Source organism: Corythoichthys intestinalis, chromosome 17 (assembly GCF_030265065.1).
Source record: "Corythoichthys intestinalis isolate RoL2023-P3 chromosome 17, ASM3026506v1, whole genome shotgun sequence".
NCBI classification, from domain to species: Eukaryota; Metazoa; Chordata; class Actinopteri; order Syngnathiformes; family Syngnathidae; genus Corythoichthys; species Corythoichthys intestinalis.
Window position 1 is genome coordinate 46,834,190 of NC_080411.1, and position 20,947 is coordinate 46,855,136.

At 39.8% G+C, this 20,947-nt stretch overlaps 1 protein-coding gene across 2 annotated transcripts in view; it reads right to left on the reverse strand.

Moving 5' to 3' along the window:
- Window positions 1–1,213: 1,213 nt before the first annotated feature.
- The window catches only part of LOC130906042 (uncharacterized), an 81,199-nt gene continuing 61,465 nt past the window's right edge, over window positions 1,214–20,947 (reverse strand). For both annotated transcript variants that reach the window (XM_057819925.1, XM_057819926.1), the window contains exons 4-7: window positions 11,269–11,419; window positions 6,364–6,433; window positions 6,131–6,285; window positions 1,214–5,524 (exon numbers count right to left, since the gene is read on the reverse strand). In XM_057819925.1, the coding sequence (XP_057675908.1) occupies window positions 5,362–5,524; window positions 6,131–6,285; window positions 6,364–6,433; window positions 11,269–11,419 (539 nt within the window). In that variant the 3' untranslated portion in view covers window positions 1,214–5,361. The remainder of the gene's footprint in view (window positions 5,525–6,130; window positions 6,286–6,363; window positions 6,434–11,268; window positions 11,420–20,947) is intronic.

Sequence of the window (20,947 nt, forward strand, 5' to 3'; positions counted from 1 at the left end):
TCACTACAATAGTATATTATATTCCATGCCTTGGCCTTCAAGTCATCATTCAGATGCTGCATGGTTTCTTCATTTAGTATTTTAATATTTATTTCATGGTGAATGGGTGATAGTTTAATAGGAAGGTCAATAAATAGTACAATGGGAAAATGATCTGAAATGTCAGAGACTACAGCTCCAGATACAAGTGTAGAGTTTTCAACATTTGTGATGTTAATAATCAACATTGTGGATTGAGTGACTCTGGTATAAGTATTATTGGCAGGGAAGAAGGATGAAGAATGTAATACATTTATAAAATCGTTCTGAGCTGCATCGTCCCGTGCGAGGTCCGTATTAAAATCGCCAAGGAGGATGCAACTTTTGCTGTTTAAACTATATAAAATAGTGGTTCCTCCAGTCTGGTCCTAAAGATTTCTAGATCTACGTCTAGGGGGCGATCGATCACGCCAAAAATAAGGTTTTTCCTGTTTTTACCACTTATCTCAACAAAACCGGAGTCACTTTGATTGTCTGCTAGTCTGCCAGTGTTGTCACAGATTACTTGAAAAAGTAATTTAATTACTGATTACTCCTCAAAAAAGTAATCTAGTTACTTTACTGATTACTTTATTATCAAGGTAACGAAGTTACTTTAAAAGTAATTTGTCAGTTACTTTTCCCAATTTTTCTCCCTTTGCTGCCTGAACAGAAAAATTTCATCACATGTAATTGAATTTTTCAGATAAGGCTTTATCTTCGAGTAAGCAGGGGTTTAGTTAGTCGATGGAGTTGATTTCAACCACCATTGACTTGCGCTAGGTCAGCCACTCCGGAGCCCTGAAACTAACAAATAACTGACAAACTGCACAAATTTGTTCAAAACAACGCCAACGACTAATTAAACCCCCGCTAACTCGAAGATTAAGCCCAATGTCAAAAATTCTGAACTCCCCCTTTAAAATAAAGACCTAGCCGTTAAAATGCTGTCTATAAAAGTTGTAAAGCAATAAAACAAACCACAAAAACAAATTAAATGAACAAGAATCATACAAAGTATTTCATAATACATGCAGTAAAGGCCAAAAGTTTGGAGACACCTCATGTTCATTCATAGTTTTGACATTTTCAGTGAAAATTTACAATAGTAGTGAAAATATATGAAAAGCTTAAAGCGTCCAAACTTTTGACTCGCCCTTTTGCCCCCCCCCCCACACACACACACACACACACACACACAAAGTCACACTCCGCCGTTGGTTACAAACTATAAAATGAGAGTAAAGGCTCGTTACAAACTGTAAAAGTGCTGGCTGTCTCGTTACCTAATGGCTTTGTTTCGATTTTTGTCGCGTTGTGCTGTAATTCCAAGTGGTTCCTTGAATTAGATGTAGAGTTATTAGCGGTCGACTGCCCTTTTGAGCCAGTGCAAAGTTTGCAACGCACGGAGATATTTTTGGTCATCTTTATTGGAGAGAAATGTGAAGTCATGGCTGTATGTCCAATAAGCAAATGCAGCCGTTTGTGGTTATTTTCCTGCGCCTTTCACTGTTAGCATCCTGAGAGGTAGCCAGTTGTTTGTTGGCCGCCAACAGCGCTCATAGCATGGTAATACATGTGACCCGTTTTTTTCCCCCCCGATGAGAAAACGTGACATCCGATGTCACTGCCAAACTCATGAGCAATATTTTCTATTCAGATTCTCTTCGTACATGACTACAGTATTCTTTATTCTACATACATCATGAGGAAAAAAAAAAGTATCGCACAGACACCAAGGAAACAAATTTTAATCAGATTACTGGCTTCGAAAAATGAACGTGTTATTTATTTTATTTTTTTATTTATTTATTTAAAAAATAAAAAAAATAAAAAAAATTAAAAAAAGAGAAAAATGAACGTGTTAGATGACTCGTTACTGAACGAAAGTAATCAGATTACAGTAACGCGTACTGACAACACTGGCTATGTCAATATCATCATAGACGTTCACATTGTATGTGGAGGAGATACTTTATATTGGCACACACCACAAGATATGCCACAGCTGTTCTTTGTAAACAACTTATAACCATTAGTACTCAAGATATCAGTGTATGATCTATCGCTCATCAAAGTTGCAGCCTGTGCTTGTAAGAAGACTAACTAGATCATCATAGTGCTTGTTCAGGCTTCTGATGTTTAAATGTAGTTTAAATGTAGGAATGAACAATTGTTTATATTTGTCAATGCTTTTAGGTGCTCAGGTTTGTACTGATTACCACTTATGTTTCTATAATAGTCAATACACTGTGTCACCTCCTCTCCTTCACTAAGTCATTAAAAATGCCATTTACAAAGCAGTGCAATTTACTGACATCCTGTAACCAACACATACAATTAAGAACATGTAAATATACATACACACCATCCATTCCAAAAACGACCCAGCCGACATACATACGTACAAACATATACTCAGATTCACAGTAATCCTCTGTGAACATTACCAACTATATTGTCACAGAGCAGCCAAGCAAATAAGGAGTGCCTCGGTCTGTTCAGTTAAGTACTGTTTAAGCCAAGTCCTAAGCCAAATTGAGAAAGAAGAAAATAATACTAATAGTAAATAAAATAGATGAGAAAGAGAGCAAGAGAGAGTGAGAGAAAGACGAGTAGTGATGAGAGAGGAGAGAAAGGAAAGAATGAAGTGAAGTCTTCCTGGCTCCGTGGTTGTCATGGTGACGGAGACTCGCTCTGGGGACGTCATCACCACGCGTCTGTGTTTACACCTACGGGGAGACTGCATGTTGCATGTTGACAGACTGTTCCTCACGGAGTTTAGGCATAATGGTTTCGTCTCCTACACTCAGCCAGTAAGTTATTCGGGGTTCGTGTAAAGTTTATCGTCGATGTAGAGCTTGTCAATGGACAGACGAGCGTTCTTTTTGGCTTTCCTCGCCTCGGCCATGATCGGGTGTAGTAACCTCCGTCTGTTCATGATCTCCGGCGGGAACTGGTCGCCGATGGAGTAGTTGGTGCCATTTAGCTCTCTGCCCCACGACATGATGGCAGACTTCATCTTCGAGTCAACGGTTTTAGCCACGATGGGACGGGGCCGCTGTTGGTCACTTTTCGTACTCCTAAGACAATGCACCCTGGAAAAGCGAATAGCCCCAGCACCCTCGGGCTTCATTTTCAACTCGTTGACAAGGAATGTCTTAAGAAGTTCTTCTGGTTTTTGGTGAGTTTCATTTTTTGTTTTTGCAAGTCTGTGTACAATGATATCTCTCATGCTTTGGCACTGCAAATCAATTATGGAATTTGCCATGTTTATTTTATCTTTTTGGAGTTCAGATGTCAAATGCTTAGGATTGTTCACTTCGGCCCGAAGAGACGCATTGTCAGCCTTTAGCATCTCGATGAGTGAGTTATTAAACTCCACAGACTGCTCTAGTTCTTTGACATCTGTTGTGAGTTGCTCAAGTAGGTCAAGCTTCTTGAGTTGTAGCTTTATAGCTAAGACAGCCTCGTCGATGTCCAAGATTCCATTTCGCCAGAGCTCATTTTAGCTCGGGTGCCCTTAGCCTCAGATTTGTTGCTAGGCATAACGCTTTTATGGTGAAAGATGCGTTAGGCTTCAAATCCTCTGTCGGTTCCTCAACAGGCAAATCCAGTGTATTTTGGTTGTGGTCAGTGGCCAAACTGGATATGATGGCATAATTAGGAGATTTGGCACGGAGTGCAGCTCGGCACTTAGTGTGGTCGGCCATCTTGTCAGTTAAATTCCCTTGTTTTCCGTGTAAATATACTACTAGAAATAAGTGAAATTAACTGCCAGTGCTTCAAGTAAATTTTACTCACATTTATTGAAATAAGACAAATAGCTAGCTGAAAATAAGCTTAAGAGACTTATTTTAAGCATAAAATTAGTATATTTAATCTTTAAAAAGTTTTGAAAGGTCAGAAATGTTTTTAATTCAAGGATATGGTTCAAAACACTATTTAAAAGCAAATCTTTCTTGATTTAGGTGAAAAATCTTTAGATGGGTTTAATAAGAACAAATAGTAATATTTACCTAAGTGGAATAATCTGACACATTAATCTGTTAACTAGATCTTCAACACTCAAAACAAGATGGAGAAAATAATTTTAAATTTAAATAATTATAAATCTAAATAATTTTAATCTAGTCAAATAATCTGATTAAGACATTTACAATTACGGACAAATAGTCTGTCTTTGTAGTAGCCAGTAGTGGTACGTAAGCTATCAAGTATGCATATGCACTGCCATTGTGCATGCTTTGTATGGAGAAGAAGCGTGAGTATGACACATTTGGAACGAAATGGCTGTTTTTCGATGGGAAAAACAAAATAAGATCCTCAGGACCCCCTGCTGTTAGTGACTTCCCGCGCCCCTGCCAGAGCCCAGTGTTGAGAATTCTATGGCTATTTGTTTAAGAAAATATGATCTTAATATCAACAAAATGCAACAAGGGCTATAAGGATGATTTGTTATTTATTTATATTTAGAAATAATGGCTTTAAAGTTTTTTGCGGAAAGTATTTCATGAGCTCTAGATGACATTCTTTCACAACCCGAAAGCCACAAAATGTTAGATGACAGGCGATCACCATTGCTTTTCGCTGCTGCAGTCTGTATTTCATTTGCATGTGCAACTGAAACAGAAATAAGTTTAAATTATTATTGTTGAGTTGGTTGCAGCTTCATGTTGCATTCGTAGGAATGAATAACGGAGGTTCTTTTTCTACTAAAACTGTGCGTGTTTAACATGCGGATAGATCCTCTCTCAGGCTGGCCCCACAAGCAATCAGACAATTTCACAGCAAGCAATTATGACGTAAATATATGTCGCACTTCAGAAAAAGTCCCCAACTGCCATCTTGTGGTGAAAACAATATCTGTCAATAAGTAACAAGCAATAGGGAATATGGAACATTATTTTTTACATCAACTGAGGAAACATTTATGACTATAAAATTGTTCTCTAAACAAAAGATATTATTTTTACATTTTATGATATCGTATCGTGACATATCATGACCCTGGCATATTGAGATGCTTCTCGTTTATCGTCCCATCTCTAGCATTGCCATATTCTTTGTTTTATGTAATGACTGCTATACGTCCACAAGTAACCTCAATAACTGGTGAGCAACTGTAAAATCCACAAAGGGTGACTGCACAGTTGAGCCAACAAAGGTGAAACCAACATTCCGTAAATTGAAAAAAAAAAACTTTATTAGTTATACAAACTATTAATAAACACAAAAATGATGGAAGGGACAAACCCCAACTGCTATATTTGACACATAAATGTCAATCTTAAACATTATCAGTTGTGCCCAAACTGTTCATAACACTGTTTGTATCCCGCTTCAATCAAGAGGAGGCCTGAAGCCAACATAGTTTCCTTGGGTGTCAGGAAATTCTTCTGTGATCCGATGGGCGACACAAGATGGCAAAACAACTCGGATATTGCGTCCGAGATAGCCCCAGCACCAGCTGACAAAGCTCCTTTTGGCCATGTACCTGTAGCGACTGAAAAGATGCGTGTCTTTAATCCCTTGATTTGTATATGTTTACAATCTAAACGTATATTTTTAAGAGTCTGTTTTCATGAAATACCCATTGTCTTGCATTCATCTTTTATAAATAATTTTTTGCTCTAACTCTGTGGTTTTCAACCTGGGTTCAATGAAGGTTAAAGGGAACCACTGACATAAGGACATGTAGTTCTTAAAAGATAAATCTTACTACGAGTTATAATAATTTAATATTAAAACCCCTCTGAATGTTTTCGTTTCAATAAAATTTGTAAAATTATTTTACAGTAGGTCGTCATTGTTGTTGATGTTGCAGGGCGCTGACATCACATGGCCACACTGCCGCAATTTCAAGTGACAGTCATTTACACACACACACAAAAAAAAAAAGTGAAATTCGTGAGGTTCGGTATCTTTAGCAACGTTAAGAACTACTGTTCTAAGTATTTGACTAATGAGGTGGAATTTATGTATGTTTTCTCTTAGTTGTAAAAACAATATTATGCAGTAATAAAGGCAATACACTTACTGTGCTAGTCCCTGTAGCTTTAGTCGTAGTTGTAAAGACAATATTATGCAGTAATAAAGGCAATACACTTACTGTTCTAGTCCCTGTAGCTTTAGTCGTCCATAATCTGCATTGAATATATTGCAGACATTTTGCAAAGAAAAAACATTCAAGCAGACTGGCTCAAAGCCAGGATGATCAGTCATACACATAGGGGGGACTGGGAGCTCTTGCATTCTTTTTTTCACCTGGGAATAAGTCATTTTAGTTCAACCTCATGTTATTGTGTAGATTTTACATCAACATTATTTATTACAATATCGTACCTCATTTATCTCAATGCAGCAGACATTTTCAGGCTCTGTTGGCATCTTCACACACTTCTGACATCTGCACCTGTAAAAGAGATTCAGTCTATTTAATGACTTGTAGAGACTCATACGCTCACTCACAACAACAAATGAAATGGAAGAAGATGACAGACCGAAAGCTAGCCAAATAAATATGCTAGCCAAATAAAGGAACACATTTTATATGGTGACATTTAGGTACAATTTTTTTTAACCTGTCCTGTTCAGCTGCTTGACACGGAGAATGGGAATTTGAGTGTCTTATTGGTCTGAACAGTTTTAATTTATCACATGGGAGTATGATGCGGGGCCGGATGAATGGGGGGGCCGGGGTGGGCACGGCCCACCCAGACGTGAGTCGTGCCCACCCAATAAAAATGTCAGGAATATCTATTGTAGCGTCGCACTGGATATAGAGAACGCACGGAGAGTTGGTCTCACCTACTTTTTTATTGCACGATTAACGGTTACTGTTGGCCGCAACCACGCTGTTGTGAATTCCGTGCTGTAAGGGCTGGACAGCGAACTGCCTCGCTTTGGGACAACTGCGTTGCTGCACATGCGCAGAGTATTCTAAAAAGACCGCGGTTGAGGAAAAAAAGTTTGTCCTCGGCCGATAAGTAAGTTATAATGTTCTCCACGTATACTGCAATCATACATGTGATGCTTGTGCTTGTATCACTACTCTTTATTATTATTTGTAGTTCGTAGCACGTTAGCTCCGCTCGTAGCATCCCACTGCTAACGTAGCATTCTATTGCTAACGTAGCGCCTAGAGTGTGATAGTACATGTACAAGTTGCACTGTATTGGATCGCTAAGGTACATTTCGAAATTAATCCCATTCAATGTTCAGATTTGAGATCGCTGTTTGTTGTGATTGTAGTTTTCTGATTCATTTAGCTACCGAGTGCATAACTTGCAGCTATAGACCCCAATCGCCAACATCACAAAATCACTTGATCGCTGTATTGTGTCGCCATATTGTCCGTCATTGTGTGTCCGTATTGTCAATGATCGTAGTTTCTAAAGGTGGATTCACTTGCAAATTATGGAAGCCCCAGTGCTTTCAGACGCTGTAAACTCATTAGATGAGTTGCATAAAAGCCGTCATTTGTAAAAGCTTTGGTCGACCCAGTCGCCAGATCCATATTTGATGCCCAAATCGATGTTTCCTCCCATTCGGTCCCGTGCATCAGAGCTCGTCCTGAGACCACACAATATCCAGTCATACTCCAGTTAATCTCACGATGAGGAGTTGGGTACGCAAAATTGGCACCGGCCCGTATATAAACCAACATTTGGGAAGCTGAGCGTCACAGTTGTCACGATTGTAAAATGAAACCTGATCGGCGGTTCGACGACGGGCCGGTGTGTGCCGAAAAATAGCTGCCCTGCTGAAATGTCCCCCCCTGACGGGAGTGCTTATTTATAACGCTTTATTGACGTGAAAACATCAAATGTTTTCATGGACGCATTACAGTAATGGATTTATGACTGTAAGATCAGTTTTAAAGAATTAAATTATTCAAAATATTAGTACTGTATCTTAGTAAGAAATCGTGGACTGGGCCACATAACCATCTTTGAACAGAAATGTATTAGTCTACAGGTTTTCACGACCATATCCCAATGACAATCACACAGGTATGACATTTATTAGTTCAAGCAGAGTAAAATAATACATATTCACGGTACAAGAAAGTCGTTTCCGTGTGGGCGCTCCCGTCAGGGGAGACATTTCACTCAGGGCGGCTATTTTTCGGCACAACACCTGTTGTAGCGCTCACCTTCTTGCTGCGCGACCGTGGCGACGAGCTTCGTAGTCTCCGTCTGATGATGTCTGCGATCGTGTTGGCATCATATTGATGTTTTCGCCGCTGTCTAACGGCTGTCGACACAAACGCATCATGGACTGAGATACACAAACCGTGCTGCTTTAGAGATTTGCCCTATTAGCAATGGGCACACAGCAACTACTAAAATGACCATTTATCTTCTCTGTTACTGCAACCAACCGCCACACATGCCTTCACCATTTTGATTAATCAATGTTAACGATTGTTAGGAAGGTTTTTGGATTCGTTTACTAGGCGGTGATTCCTCAGACAAGCAGAAAAACACGCATTAATAGGAGGAATGTACGTAGCGGTAATATGTAAACACGATGAGCTGACGGACAATATGGCAGCACCAGTCAGGGGGGCGGAGTTTTGACGTCACGTGATTGGGGTCTATAGCGGCCCTCTTGTTTGTGGGAATTGCCATTTATTATTGATGGTTCATTGCTTGTCCAATGCGGAGATCTAGTGGTCATTTTTTGTATAACGCCTAGTTCATTTTAGGCTGGAATTCATTCAAATCATTTTATTGTGAATTGTACATGTTATTTCACTATAATAAGTTTATTGAAGTTTTTCCTTATTTCTTTTAGATACACAAACCACACACTTTCAAATTAATGTCCAAATGCATTCAAACGGCTCAAAGGATGGAAAAAAACTAGTTAAATTTCATCAAACCAACTGAAGTTGCTGCATCTTCTCTGACCAGAGGATTAGGTCAGTTACATTCAGCCGGCAACATTGTCACCGACCCCCAAATCCTCACACACGTCGAACAAGCAATCACCAAAACAAGCTGTTTTTCCAACCTCGTTTGTTATCCGCGCGCTTCTTCTCTCTCCTCCAAACACATTCTCGCAGTCGGACATCCGGGCATTAATGACGTCACCAGCCACAACAAAGCGTCGCCATATTGAAATGGGGGCAAAATACGAGTCACAAGCAGTTGCTCTGTTGTGCATTGTAGTACAAACGCATTGAACTTTTGTCTTATTTGCGGTCTTTTTTCCCCCCCGTTGGAATGACTAAAAGTTGCCGTGTTGTGGGTTGTAACACAAGGAAGAGTTCGGAGCCGCATTTGAAGTTCTTCATTCTTCCTCGTGAGAAGAAAAGGACAAGCAAATGGCTGAAAGCAATCAATCGAGGAACAGTAAAAGAAGACGTTCCGTGGACCATTCTCGCCAGTGGGAACCTAAATCAAGGCACAATTACGTTTGCAGCCGACATTATATTACTGGTGAGTAAACTTTAATCAATTTTTTTGCTAGGATTCAATAGACTAGCCAGTGGTTATTACTACCGTAACCGATGACTCGCAAACCGTTATTTTTCTTTTGCCGTGAACTGCTCTGATCGGTCAATCGGTCAAATATAATTGGCCTGGTGGGAATTGGTTATTTTGCCGTGACGTGTTCACGGCTAAATAACGCTTGGAGGCAAATTACCGGTTACGGCAGAAATAATCACTCCGTATATACTACCAGTTTTTAGTTCCACACAGTACATGTTCCACGTAATTGATGAAGGTCAACTTACAGGGTGACTTTATGAGGTAGTTGTAGATGTTTCCGAACTTCACTGCAGGCAATTCCTTTGGATTGTTTATCCAGCTATCAGCTGTGACTTTGTATGGGCAGATTTGCAGGCCAATACAGGCTCATTTTAAGTTGTATCGCCTCCTCGCGTCTGTTGGCAGTGACTCGTGATAATAATATGTTTAAAAAACACAGCTGAAATATATGAATTTCAGACGTTTGTCTACGGATGTTTACCTGTGCGTGCCCCCATCTCAAAATGGCGACACGTTGCCATGCGAGATGACGTCATCGTGACATTATGCCGATTGCAAGAATAAGTAGATAGATGAATGAAAAAAAACCAAACAATTAAACCCCCCAAAAATTAATGCAGCCTCAACGGGACACAATCCAGTGTCCTACTTGTGCCAGTCCCAAGTCCGGAGAAATACAGAGGGTAAAAAAAAGCCTGCATTGGGAGTGCCCCCTCAAGATTTCTTAGTGCTCACTCTGGTGGGTAAACCTAGATCCGGGCCTGGTATGATGTACTCCCACTGTGATGATTATTCATTGAGTTTCGTATATTAGGAGAAAGCTGCAAGCAGCAAGATGTTATGGTGGGATAGAACGGAAAATACAGGGTGACCCAAAAAAAAGTTTACACTCAGTTGACTGCTTGTTTAAAAGCCATTGAAACATATCTAAATAGGTTGTCATGGTTAAGTGATACATTAAGGTCACTCAATGCAGCTGGTAATCTCTCGTCTCTACAATTCCTGTGCTTCTGCTGAAAATGAAGAAAACTTTAGCTGTACCTGAATTGCTGCGTGCCGGTCTGACACCTACTGAGATTGCAGCAAATCTGAGAATATCCAGATGTGCAGTCTACAAAGTTAAAAAGAAGCTGAAAGATACTGGAACAGCCTCACAAAAACCTGGGTCTGGAAGTGACGATCTGTGCGGACTAAATAGTTGATTGACAAGGTGATATGTGGCCACCCCAGAGTCCAGATCTCAATCCCCTGGATTATAGCATATGGGCAACTGTGGAGGACAGTGCCTGTAAGAAGCCACAAACTTCTGTGGCAGCCTTGGAGAGGTCCATTGTTAGATCTTGGGAAAAGATGACAGCATCCTACATAAAGAAGACCTGTCAAGCGTTCCGCAGGCTCCTGGAGGCTGTTGTGACACTTAAGGTAGGACACGTTGAAAAATAGAGTGTACTGTACATGTTCTTTACAATAATGTATAATTTGTGATTCAATTCTAATTCTAAACTGAATAAACATGGCATTTAAGTTGTATTATGGCAGTGTAAACTTTGTTTTGGGTCACCCTGTAGAAAAGGAGAGAGAGACAAGAGAAGAACAGACAACAAGAAATACATGCAATGCCCACACTAACTGTGAATATAGTAGTGCTACTGCTAGCTAATCGTATTTCCGGTGGACACCATGTGGGGGGCCTGATGTCCGAGGAGAAAAAGGAGGGGGGGGGGGGCAACAAGCCCCATTTACGTACCATTCAATAGCATCTTGCGAAAGTCTGTCCTCCTCGAACTCAATACTTTCTTCAGCTTCGGGGTCAGATTCCGGCTCGAAGCTGTAGGGTTCGATTGTCCATTCCAATTCCGGCTCGAAGCTGTAGGGCTCTATTGTCCATTCGGTGTTTCCTACAGTTCAAGCCAAGTTAAATTCAAGACTTTTTTAATACTGTTTTAAAATTAAACTTGAGACCAACTTTTTAATTCTTGCAATAAAAACATGGAGCAAAACACCTGCAGAGTCAAGTTTCAAATTTCATAGCGTCAACAGCCCCCTGGTTTAGTGATGCTTGCGTGAAATCTCGCGAGAAACAATGAGACCAGCACCATGAGTTGTTTAAGTAATCATGCTAAACTGTTTGATTAAAAAACAAATTATACTTAAGAGTGAGGACAATAAATATTTGAACATCCTGCGATTTTGCAAGTTCTCCAACTTAGAAATGATGGTAAGGTTTGAAATTTTCATGGTAGGTAATTGTCCACTGTGAGAAAATACAACCCAGAAATCTCAGTGTACGATTGTTTAACAATTTATTTGTATTATACTGCTGCAAATAAGTATTGAACACCTATTTATTAGCTAGAATTGTGAGCCTCAAAGTATGCCTGTCGCAATATGCAATAATTCCATTTAAAGCGCGATAAATAAAAATGAAGGCGGTAATTTTTCCGCTGCGATTTATCGCCTCGCGTGCACGTGCGTGCGCGCGTGCGGCAGACGTGCTGTTAAAAGTTTGGATTCCTCGTTACCTACTGCACAAAATGCAAACTTAGGGGGTCGTCTTATATTCGGGCCAATATGGTACATTACTTCAATAAAAAAAATCTTCAATCAAAAAACTTTTTTTCAAAGCAAAATTTTGTTTAAAAGCCTTTTTTGAGTCTCAAATTTATTTTTGCACCCATGTTTTTTCTTTGATTGAAAAAAATATATATATATTTTTTTTAAATCCAAGTGACTTATTTTGGATTGAAAAGCAACTTTTTTTTATTGATTGAATAAAAAAAAGACACAAATCCACCTCCATATACTTGCGGGGAGGAGCATTTTATCTGAGCTTTTCAAGGCAGGGCGCAAAGGTTTGGCTGCGGCCCGGGCATTTTAGCGAGAGCTCACCAGGAAAAGTTCGGTAAATACATTGTGGGAGCACTTTTTCCATTTGGATCGAACGTTTTTGCGTATTGAATCGAAGACGGCATAATCGAACGTTTCAATGAAAAAATTGACTTTTGTTGCATCCCTACCTATGTGCTCACATTTTGAAGAGTTTTTAAAATGTGTTTTTATCATTCCAATTTGAGTGAATCTTTGACCACAAACTGAGCAGGGAAAATGTTTTTCTCCAGAATGTATTGTTGTCACCGTGAGCTTTCTCATGACCTTCATTATCATCATCAGTGTGAGGCGACTACAACTATAGACGGGTGCACATATTTTTTTTGCCCAGGTTCTCAGAGGAGGACCTAGAGATGTGACTTGGTCCTCATTGAGCTTGGGAGCCGACCCGCCTGATGCGATAAAATTATGACAAGCTTTACTTAGAGCCAATTACCTTTATTTAATTATATTAACAATTAATGCTTGATTAACATCAACTGGCACAACAAAATTACCATTACTTTGAAGTGAAATGTAAAGAAATAAACATAAAAGCACTACTAATTCAAAATAATGTGGGAGCCACATAATGCCCTTTAACTCCAAGCCTTTGTAAAAGTGGGATGTCCTCCTCATAAGAGCTCATTGAATGTGCATGTTTAACTTTGTGAAATGCGAGCAAAAACACGTTTGTAAGCGCATGGCGATGTTCTTCATTAACTTTATTTCGCCACTTCTCCATAGGGTGAGTGGGGTGCTGTCTAACATCGATAGTTTGCATAATTGCCACATGCTCTGTTTTTTCGTGCTTTTCAAAGTTTGGATGGCTGAAATTCTTTGACCCTACATAAAATACGCTGCTCTTATCAGCGACATTGGGATTCTCACGGCAAATTTTGTACCACATTTCCGTGCGAGCATCATTTCCTTCTAGCCATGGTACCTCCTGCAGCCAATTTTCAGCAAAAGTCCTTTTTTTCGGTAGCTCCGGTGACGTCTCTGTCATCTGTCTTTCTTTTAATGGGGGTGGGGGACCACGGAAATAATTACTCAGTGGGGCCTGCCTCTTTGACATTTTGAGAAGTGATTTTCTCGTGTCCGCTGCAAATACAGTGGTCAGCCATCGGTACGCAAACGCGTATGGAAGCCGTTGAGGTATGTTATTCAGTTTGTTTTTTGGAATGGGAATCCTTCGGCGAGCTGCGCAGCCCGAACCGCTTGACCGAGCGGCACCATTCAAGTATCGACACATCCGGAATTTTCGCGCGACGCAGGGACTTTTTCAAAAGTCCCCCAAAAATTTTCCGTTTGCCCGTAAACGGCAATTTTCCGAAAAAAAAAGCAATTTTCAAAACGCTACTTGTCCTACAATTTTTGACTTAATCGCATAATTTGGGCATCAAAAATTCCGGGACGGTGAGGGGCATAAAAGTTGTATACAGAATTTGGAAAAAATTTACGGTTCCCCAGAAATTTGACAAAAACTTGCCCATTCATTTTTAATGAGAAAAAAAAGTTTCAAAATGTATCTAGTCCTACAATTTTTCACCAAATCACACAATTAGGGCATCAAAAATTCCAGGACAGGTAGGGGAATAAAGGTTATTAATACAATTTGGAAAAAATATACGGTTCCCCGGAAATTTGCCAAAAACCTGCCCATTCATTTTTAATGGGAAAAAAAGACAAGTTTCAAACTGTTACTAGTCAGTCAATTTTTGACGAAAACACACAAGATGGGCATCAAAAATTCCGGGATGGCGAGGGGCATAAAAATGACAGCGGTAAATTTTTTGATAAAATGTACGGTTTCCTGGCAATTTGCCAAAAACTGGCCCATTCATTTTTATTGGGAAACAAAGAAAAGTTTCAAAATGTATTTAGTCCTTAAATTTTTGACCAAATCACATAATTTGGGCATCAAAAATTCCGTGACGGTGAGGGGAATAAAAGTTGTATACAGAATTCTGATAAAAAATTACGGTCCCCCGGAACTTTTGCCAAAAACTGTCCCATTCATTTCTAATGAGAACATTTCCCATTCACTTACAATGGGATTTCCAATTGAATTTTTTACATTGCATTGATGCCATTGATGGCCATGCATGTCGAATCTATTGATGCCAATGTACTTGGATTCAATTGACTTTATGGATGTCGATGCCATTGAGGGTCATGGACGTCCAAAATGTTTCCCATTCATTTTCAATGAGGAAAAAACTAAATTTCCCCAAATCAACAGAAAATGACCAGATATCAATAGGATGTGTCCCCCAAATGTCCCCGATTGCATTGCCGCTTATGGAGGGTGATGCCATTGACGTCCATGGACGTCCAAACTTCCCATTCATTTCCAATGGCATTTCTTTATGTTTGTTCATTCTATTGATGCCAATGTACTTGGATTCCATTGACGCTTATGTAAATTGATACCATTGACGTCCATGGGCGTCCAAAAATTTTCCCATTCATTTTCAATGGGAATTTTTTTCCCCTCCAAATCAACAGAAAATGACTAGATATCAATAGGACGTGTCCCCCAAATGTCCCCGATTGCATTGCTGCTTATGGAGGGGGATGCCATTGGCGTCCATGGACGTCCAAATTTTTTCCCATTTTTTTCCAATGGATTTTCTTCATGTTTGTTCATTCGATTGATGCCAATGTACTTGTATTCCATTGACGCTTATGTAAATTGATACCATTGACGTCCATGGACGTCCAAAAGTTTTCCCATTCATTTTCAATTGGAATTTTTTTTTTCCCCAAATCAACAGAAAATGACTAGGATATCAATAGGACGTGTCCCCCAAATGTCCCCGATTGCATTGCCGCTTATGGAGGGTGATGCCATTGACGTCCATGGACGTCCAAATTTCCCATTCATTTCTAATGGCATTTAATCATGGTTTTTCATTCTATTGATGCCAATGTACTTGGATTGCATTGACGCTTATGTAAGTTGATACCATTGACGTCCATGGACGTCCAAAATTTTTCCCATTCATTTTCAATGGGAATTTTTTCTTTTTCCCCAAATCAACAAAAAACGACCAGATATCAATAGGACGTGTCCCCCAAAATTCTCCAATTCCATTCCATTGACGCTTATGAAGGGCGCCGCCATTGACGGCCATGGACGTCCAAATTTCTCATTCATTTCTAATGGCATTTAATAATGTTTTTTCATTCTATTGATGCCAATGTACTTGGATTCCATTGACACCTTTGTAAGTTGATACCATTGACGTCCATGGACGTCCAAAATTTTTCCCATTCATTTTCAATGGGAAATTTTTTTTTTCCCCAAATCAACAAAAAGTGACCAGATATCAATAGGACGTGTCCCCCAAACTTCCCCAATTCCATTGACGCTTATGAAGGGTGCCGCCATTGACGGCCATGGACGTCCAATTCTCCCAATCATCTGTAATGGCGTTTACTTTGTTTAATGCCAATGACTGGCATTATTGTCCATTCTATTGCTACACCTGAGTGGGGCTAAGATCTGTATCTCCACTGAGGAAAGACCCAGGTGTAATTTCTCCCGAAATTGCAATATCTAGTTGGTGCATGATATTTCTAAATTGCAAATGAAAAACCATTATTTGAGTAAAATCTATTTTTCTAATATATCAACAAACAATTTTAATTCAAGTCGAAGAATTCATTCATACATAAACAAATTTTCAATTTTGTTTAGTTACTACACAATCAATCCTGTGCTATTTTGATATTCTACGGTATTACAGAGAAGACACTTATATTTTTAATATATTAATATGAATTATTATATATTATTAATATTGTTTATTTATTATTTTTATTAACTTTATTAATTATTATTTATATTAATATTATTAATAATTAATATATTATTATTAATAAATAATTAATAATAATTTTTATAATTTTACCTTGTTAAAATATAGTTTGGAATATTCTAATAATGTGATCAAAATAATAATTATTGATATTTCAACACAATATACGAATCTCGGAACAAAATTTGATTTGTGTTATACATCGAGTCACATACCTAATTAACGTTTTACTCACCTGTGGTTTATATGCCTCGTAAGTGTACTAGTTCGCCAGTTGTTGCATCCACTCGTCATTTTATTTCTTTTGTTTTGCGATATGCAGATTGCAAAACATGAGGTTTTTACTTGCGTCATACCTTAGCCACGTGTATTTCTTCAGCCACTCTTTCTGAAAGAGGTGATCATATTTTTTCGTATCACCATAGTCATTATCACCAACGTTCGTAATAGGTTCGTTTTCTTCATCAATATAATCCATATTGTCAGTTTTCCTGCGTTTCTCAGGTGGCGGCAACGTTTCACTATCCAAAATTTCTTCTGCTTTCGAATCATTCCCATTTTCCACTAAATTCGAATCATTAACAGCAGTTTGCTGTAATGAATTGTCACTACACTCCGCAGACTTTTTCGATTGTTTCTTAAAAACGTGAATATGTTTGTTTGCTGCCTGTTTTTAATGTCTTTTAGAGTTTTACTCCAGTGGCCTATACAACGAACGGAGTTCAACCTCCCCAGAAGTAATCCAGTTTACCAGCGGGTAACCGGAGTTGACAAAACCTGGTTGTCTAGTTTGTGGTCAATCGGTGGTACGACGCTGATTATGAGGTTGATTAGTCGAACCTGTGTCAACCCAGTCAGAGTTACCGTGCGTTCACATAAAAGGGGACGGAGACTAAAGTCAAACACTACTTGTGACGATGGCACGGGCACCTTACTTCATGGAGGAGGAATGCGCGATGATCATGCGGAGTTATGAGGAATTAAAATCCACCCTCACCGCAAAATCCAACACCGCTTCAGCGAGTAGAGCGCGACGGGTCTGTTGGCAGCGAATTTACAGATTGTGTCATTTGTGAATGTGTCAATATGCCAGTTTACTTATGTCCATGAAAAGAAATAAAGCCTGCTGTCAGGACAATAAAATAAGATTTGGTACGTTAACTGTAAGAAATAATTTATCACACATCACCACATGAAGCAGGATGATTGTATGTTTAGTCCCATTGACTGTAAAAATACGTATGTCCTTTTTTTAGTGTGGGCCTAAAAAATCCAGCCAGACCCGACCCAAACCCGATCAATTAACTTGATTTGCCGGCCCGAGCCCGAACCCCCTCCAACCCCCCAAAATTTTATGTTATATTTGTGAGGACTCAGGAAAAGAAGGAAATGCGGGGATGCTATGCGTTGTTGAATAAATTAAAGCAACAAGACTGTAAGATGCATATTCAATAAACATTTATATCTTTTATATTTGTGCGTCTGTCCTATCAGTGGATTTGACATTTATTTTCATCTCTTCGAGTTGGCAGAAAAAAACGTTTTCTCAATGTTTAAATAGTCTACATAGAGTGGGGCAAATAAGTATTTAGTCAACCACTAATTGTGCAAGTTCTCCCACTTGAAAATATTAGAGAGGCCTGTTATTGTCAACATGGGTAAACCTCAACCATGAGAGACAGAATGTGGAAAAAAAAACAGAAAATCACATTGTTTGATTTTTAAATAATTTATTTGCAAATCATGGTGGAAAATAGATATTTGGTCTATACCAAAAGTTCATCTCAATACTTTGTTATGTACCGTTTGTTTGCAATAACAGAGGCCAAACGCTTTCTGTAACTCTTCACAAGCTTTTCACACACTGTTGCTGGTATTTTGCCCCATTTCTCCATGCAGATCTCCTCGAGAGCAGTGATGTTTTGGGGCTGTCGTTGGGCAACACGGACTTTCATCTCCCTCCTCACCCCGTGGCGTCAAAATGATAACAAGAACGGGGAGCAAAAATCCCAGAAGCACACGGGGGGACCTAGTGAATGACCTACAGAGAGCTGGGACCACAGTAACAAAGGCTAATATCAGTAACACAATGCGCTGCCAGGGGCTCAAATCCTGCACTGCCAGACGTGCCCCCCCTGCTGAACAAAGTACACGTCCAGCCCCGTCTGCGGTTCGATAGATGATCCAGAAGAGGACTGGGAGAATGTGTTATGGTCAGAAATAGAACTTTTTGGTAGAAACACAGGTTTTCTTGTTTGGAGGAAAAAGAATACTGAATTGCACCATACCCCCTGTGAAGCATGAGGGTGGAAACATCATGCTTTGGTGCCGTTTTTCTGCAAAGGGACCAGGAGGACTGATCTGTGTAAAGGAAAGAATGAATGGGGCCATGTATCGAGAGATTTTGAGTGAAAATCTCCTTCCATCAGCAAGGGCATTGAAGATGAGATGTGGCTGGGTCTTTCAGCATGGCAATGATCCCAAACACACTGCCAGTGCAACAAAGGAGTGGCTTCGTGAGAAGCATTTCAAGGTCCTGGAGTGGCCTAGCCAGTCTCCAGGTCTCAACCCCATAGAAAATCTGCGGAGGGAGTTGAAAGTCCATGTTGCCCAACGACAGCTCCAAAACATCACTGCTCTAGAGGAGATCTGCATGGGGGAATGGGCCAAAATACCAGCAACAGTGTGTGAAAAGCTTGTGAAGAGTTACAGAAAACGTTTGCCCTCCATTATTGCCAACAATGGGTACATAACAAAGTATTGAGATGAACTTTTGGTATTGACCAAATACTTACAGTATTTTCCACCATGATTTGCAAATAAATTCTTTAAAAAAATCAAACAATGTGATTTTCCTTTTTTTCCCCCACATTTTGTCTCTCATGGTTGAGGCTTAATCATGTTGACAATTACAGGCGTCTCTAATATTTTCAAGTGGGAGAACTTGCACAATTAGTGGTTGACTAAATACTTATTTGCCCCACTGTATTTCTATGATTATTATAAAAGCATTTACACAACGAAATAACGCTGGAAAAGTTCGTTAAATATCTTGTATGAGAGCAAAGCTCCGCATTCGTTTACATTCAGCGGTTTCAACAATCAATGTGAAGCGTTTCCATACCCAACTCCGTATTGCACGGCATACAGTGTTCTTACGCAGATATTCAGCATCACCGATGGAATGCATATATTGTCCCTGGCGAAAGAGCGCACGGACAGGCACACAATCTGCGCAGTTGTGAGGGCCTGACTTCGGCGGGTTACATTAGTGACGTCCGCCTCGATCAGTTGGCACAGGTAAAGAATTCCCTCAGCTGAAAATCTATATCTTTCATGGAGAACATCTTCCGGGTACGCCGCTGGCGGTCTCCAAAAACCCATGCCCTCCGAAGAGAGCCCCTCACAATCCGCGTGCCAATGTCGTATGGGTCGTCCAGGTACGCTGTCATTGTCAGGAGGTCACGTCCACGGAGGAGTGCTGTTTAAATATAGCGTGGTTAATTAGGATTCTGGGGTTAAGCAAGATCTAACTCTGAGACGACCAGTTTTGGTGTGTGTTGCCATGGCAACACTTCTTGGTTCCAACATATCCACCTTTCGTAGTCTTGCTTTGCTGCGAACTTAGGTCGCACGTGATGAAGTTACTCTCGAAGTTACCCTGCTAAACCAGAAAACCGGCTTCGTAGTATAGGCCACTGTCCTCACGCTCCATATTGCAACCATCCGCCATGTTCGATGTAAATACTGCAATGCACCATGGGTAAATAAATATTCGATTATCTCTTTCGGAAGTTTCCGGCGGATTACGGAAAAGCCCGAGATAGCCTCTACCATGACTTTGGAACGCACCGAAACAAATGCAAGGTGATTATGGCTAGATATCGGTAAGGCAAGATGGCAGACGACGAAAGTTAAAACCTCTGAAGGAAAACGAACAGTTTTCAATTGCTGTTTAACAAATTTTATTTCTTTAGCTATTTTAACAGAAGTATGTCATATGTAGAGGCGTGCGAAATTTCCGATTCTTAGACTAGTCGCAATTCGGCCGTGGAAGATTCAAGAACGATTCACAAACATCCAAATTCCGATTATTGAATTATACCAGGTAAAACGGAAGTAAAACACAGTCAGCGTGGTCTTTGGGATGAAATGAGGAATGGACCGAGAGTAAATATCATGTTCAACTCATGCCGCTAGATAAAAAAAACAATCATACCTGACTGCGGCCGACAGCCGCTACAAACACAGCTACAGTAGTGAATGGAGAAAAAGACTTGTATGACCTTTGTGACCGTTTTATGACCCGAATTGTGTTCTACATATACAGTGCTGCTCGAAAGTTTGTGAACCCCACAGCGATGGTCAGATTTTTTGTAAAAAAAACTAAAATAACCTTATTAAATGTTAAGTTATACCCAAATCCACAATACTGACATTCCAAATAATGGACTGAAACAAAAGAAATAGTTATATTGTCATTCTTTATTTAACAAAAGTGGTTGATTTAAGAAAAACTCAGATATCATGTGTGCAAAAGTATGTGAACCCCTTCAGTTAATAGGATATTGCACCTCCTTTTGCAAAGATTACCTCAACCAAACGGTTTCTGTAGTGACTAATCAGCCTCTCACATCTACTTTGGGGGATTTTTGCCCATTCTTCCTTGCAGAACGCAGTCAGTTGAGAGAGGTTTGATGGGCGTCTGGCATGAACTGCTCGCTTCAGGTC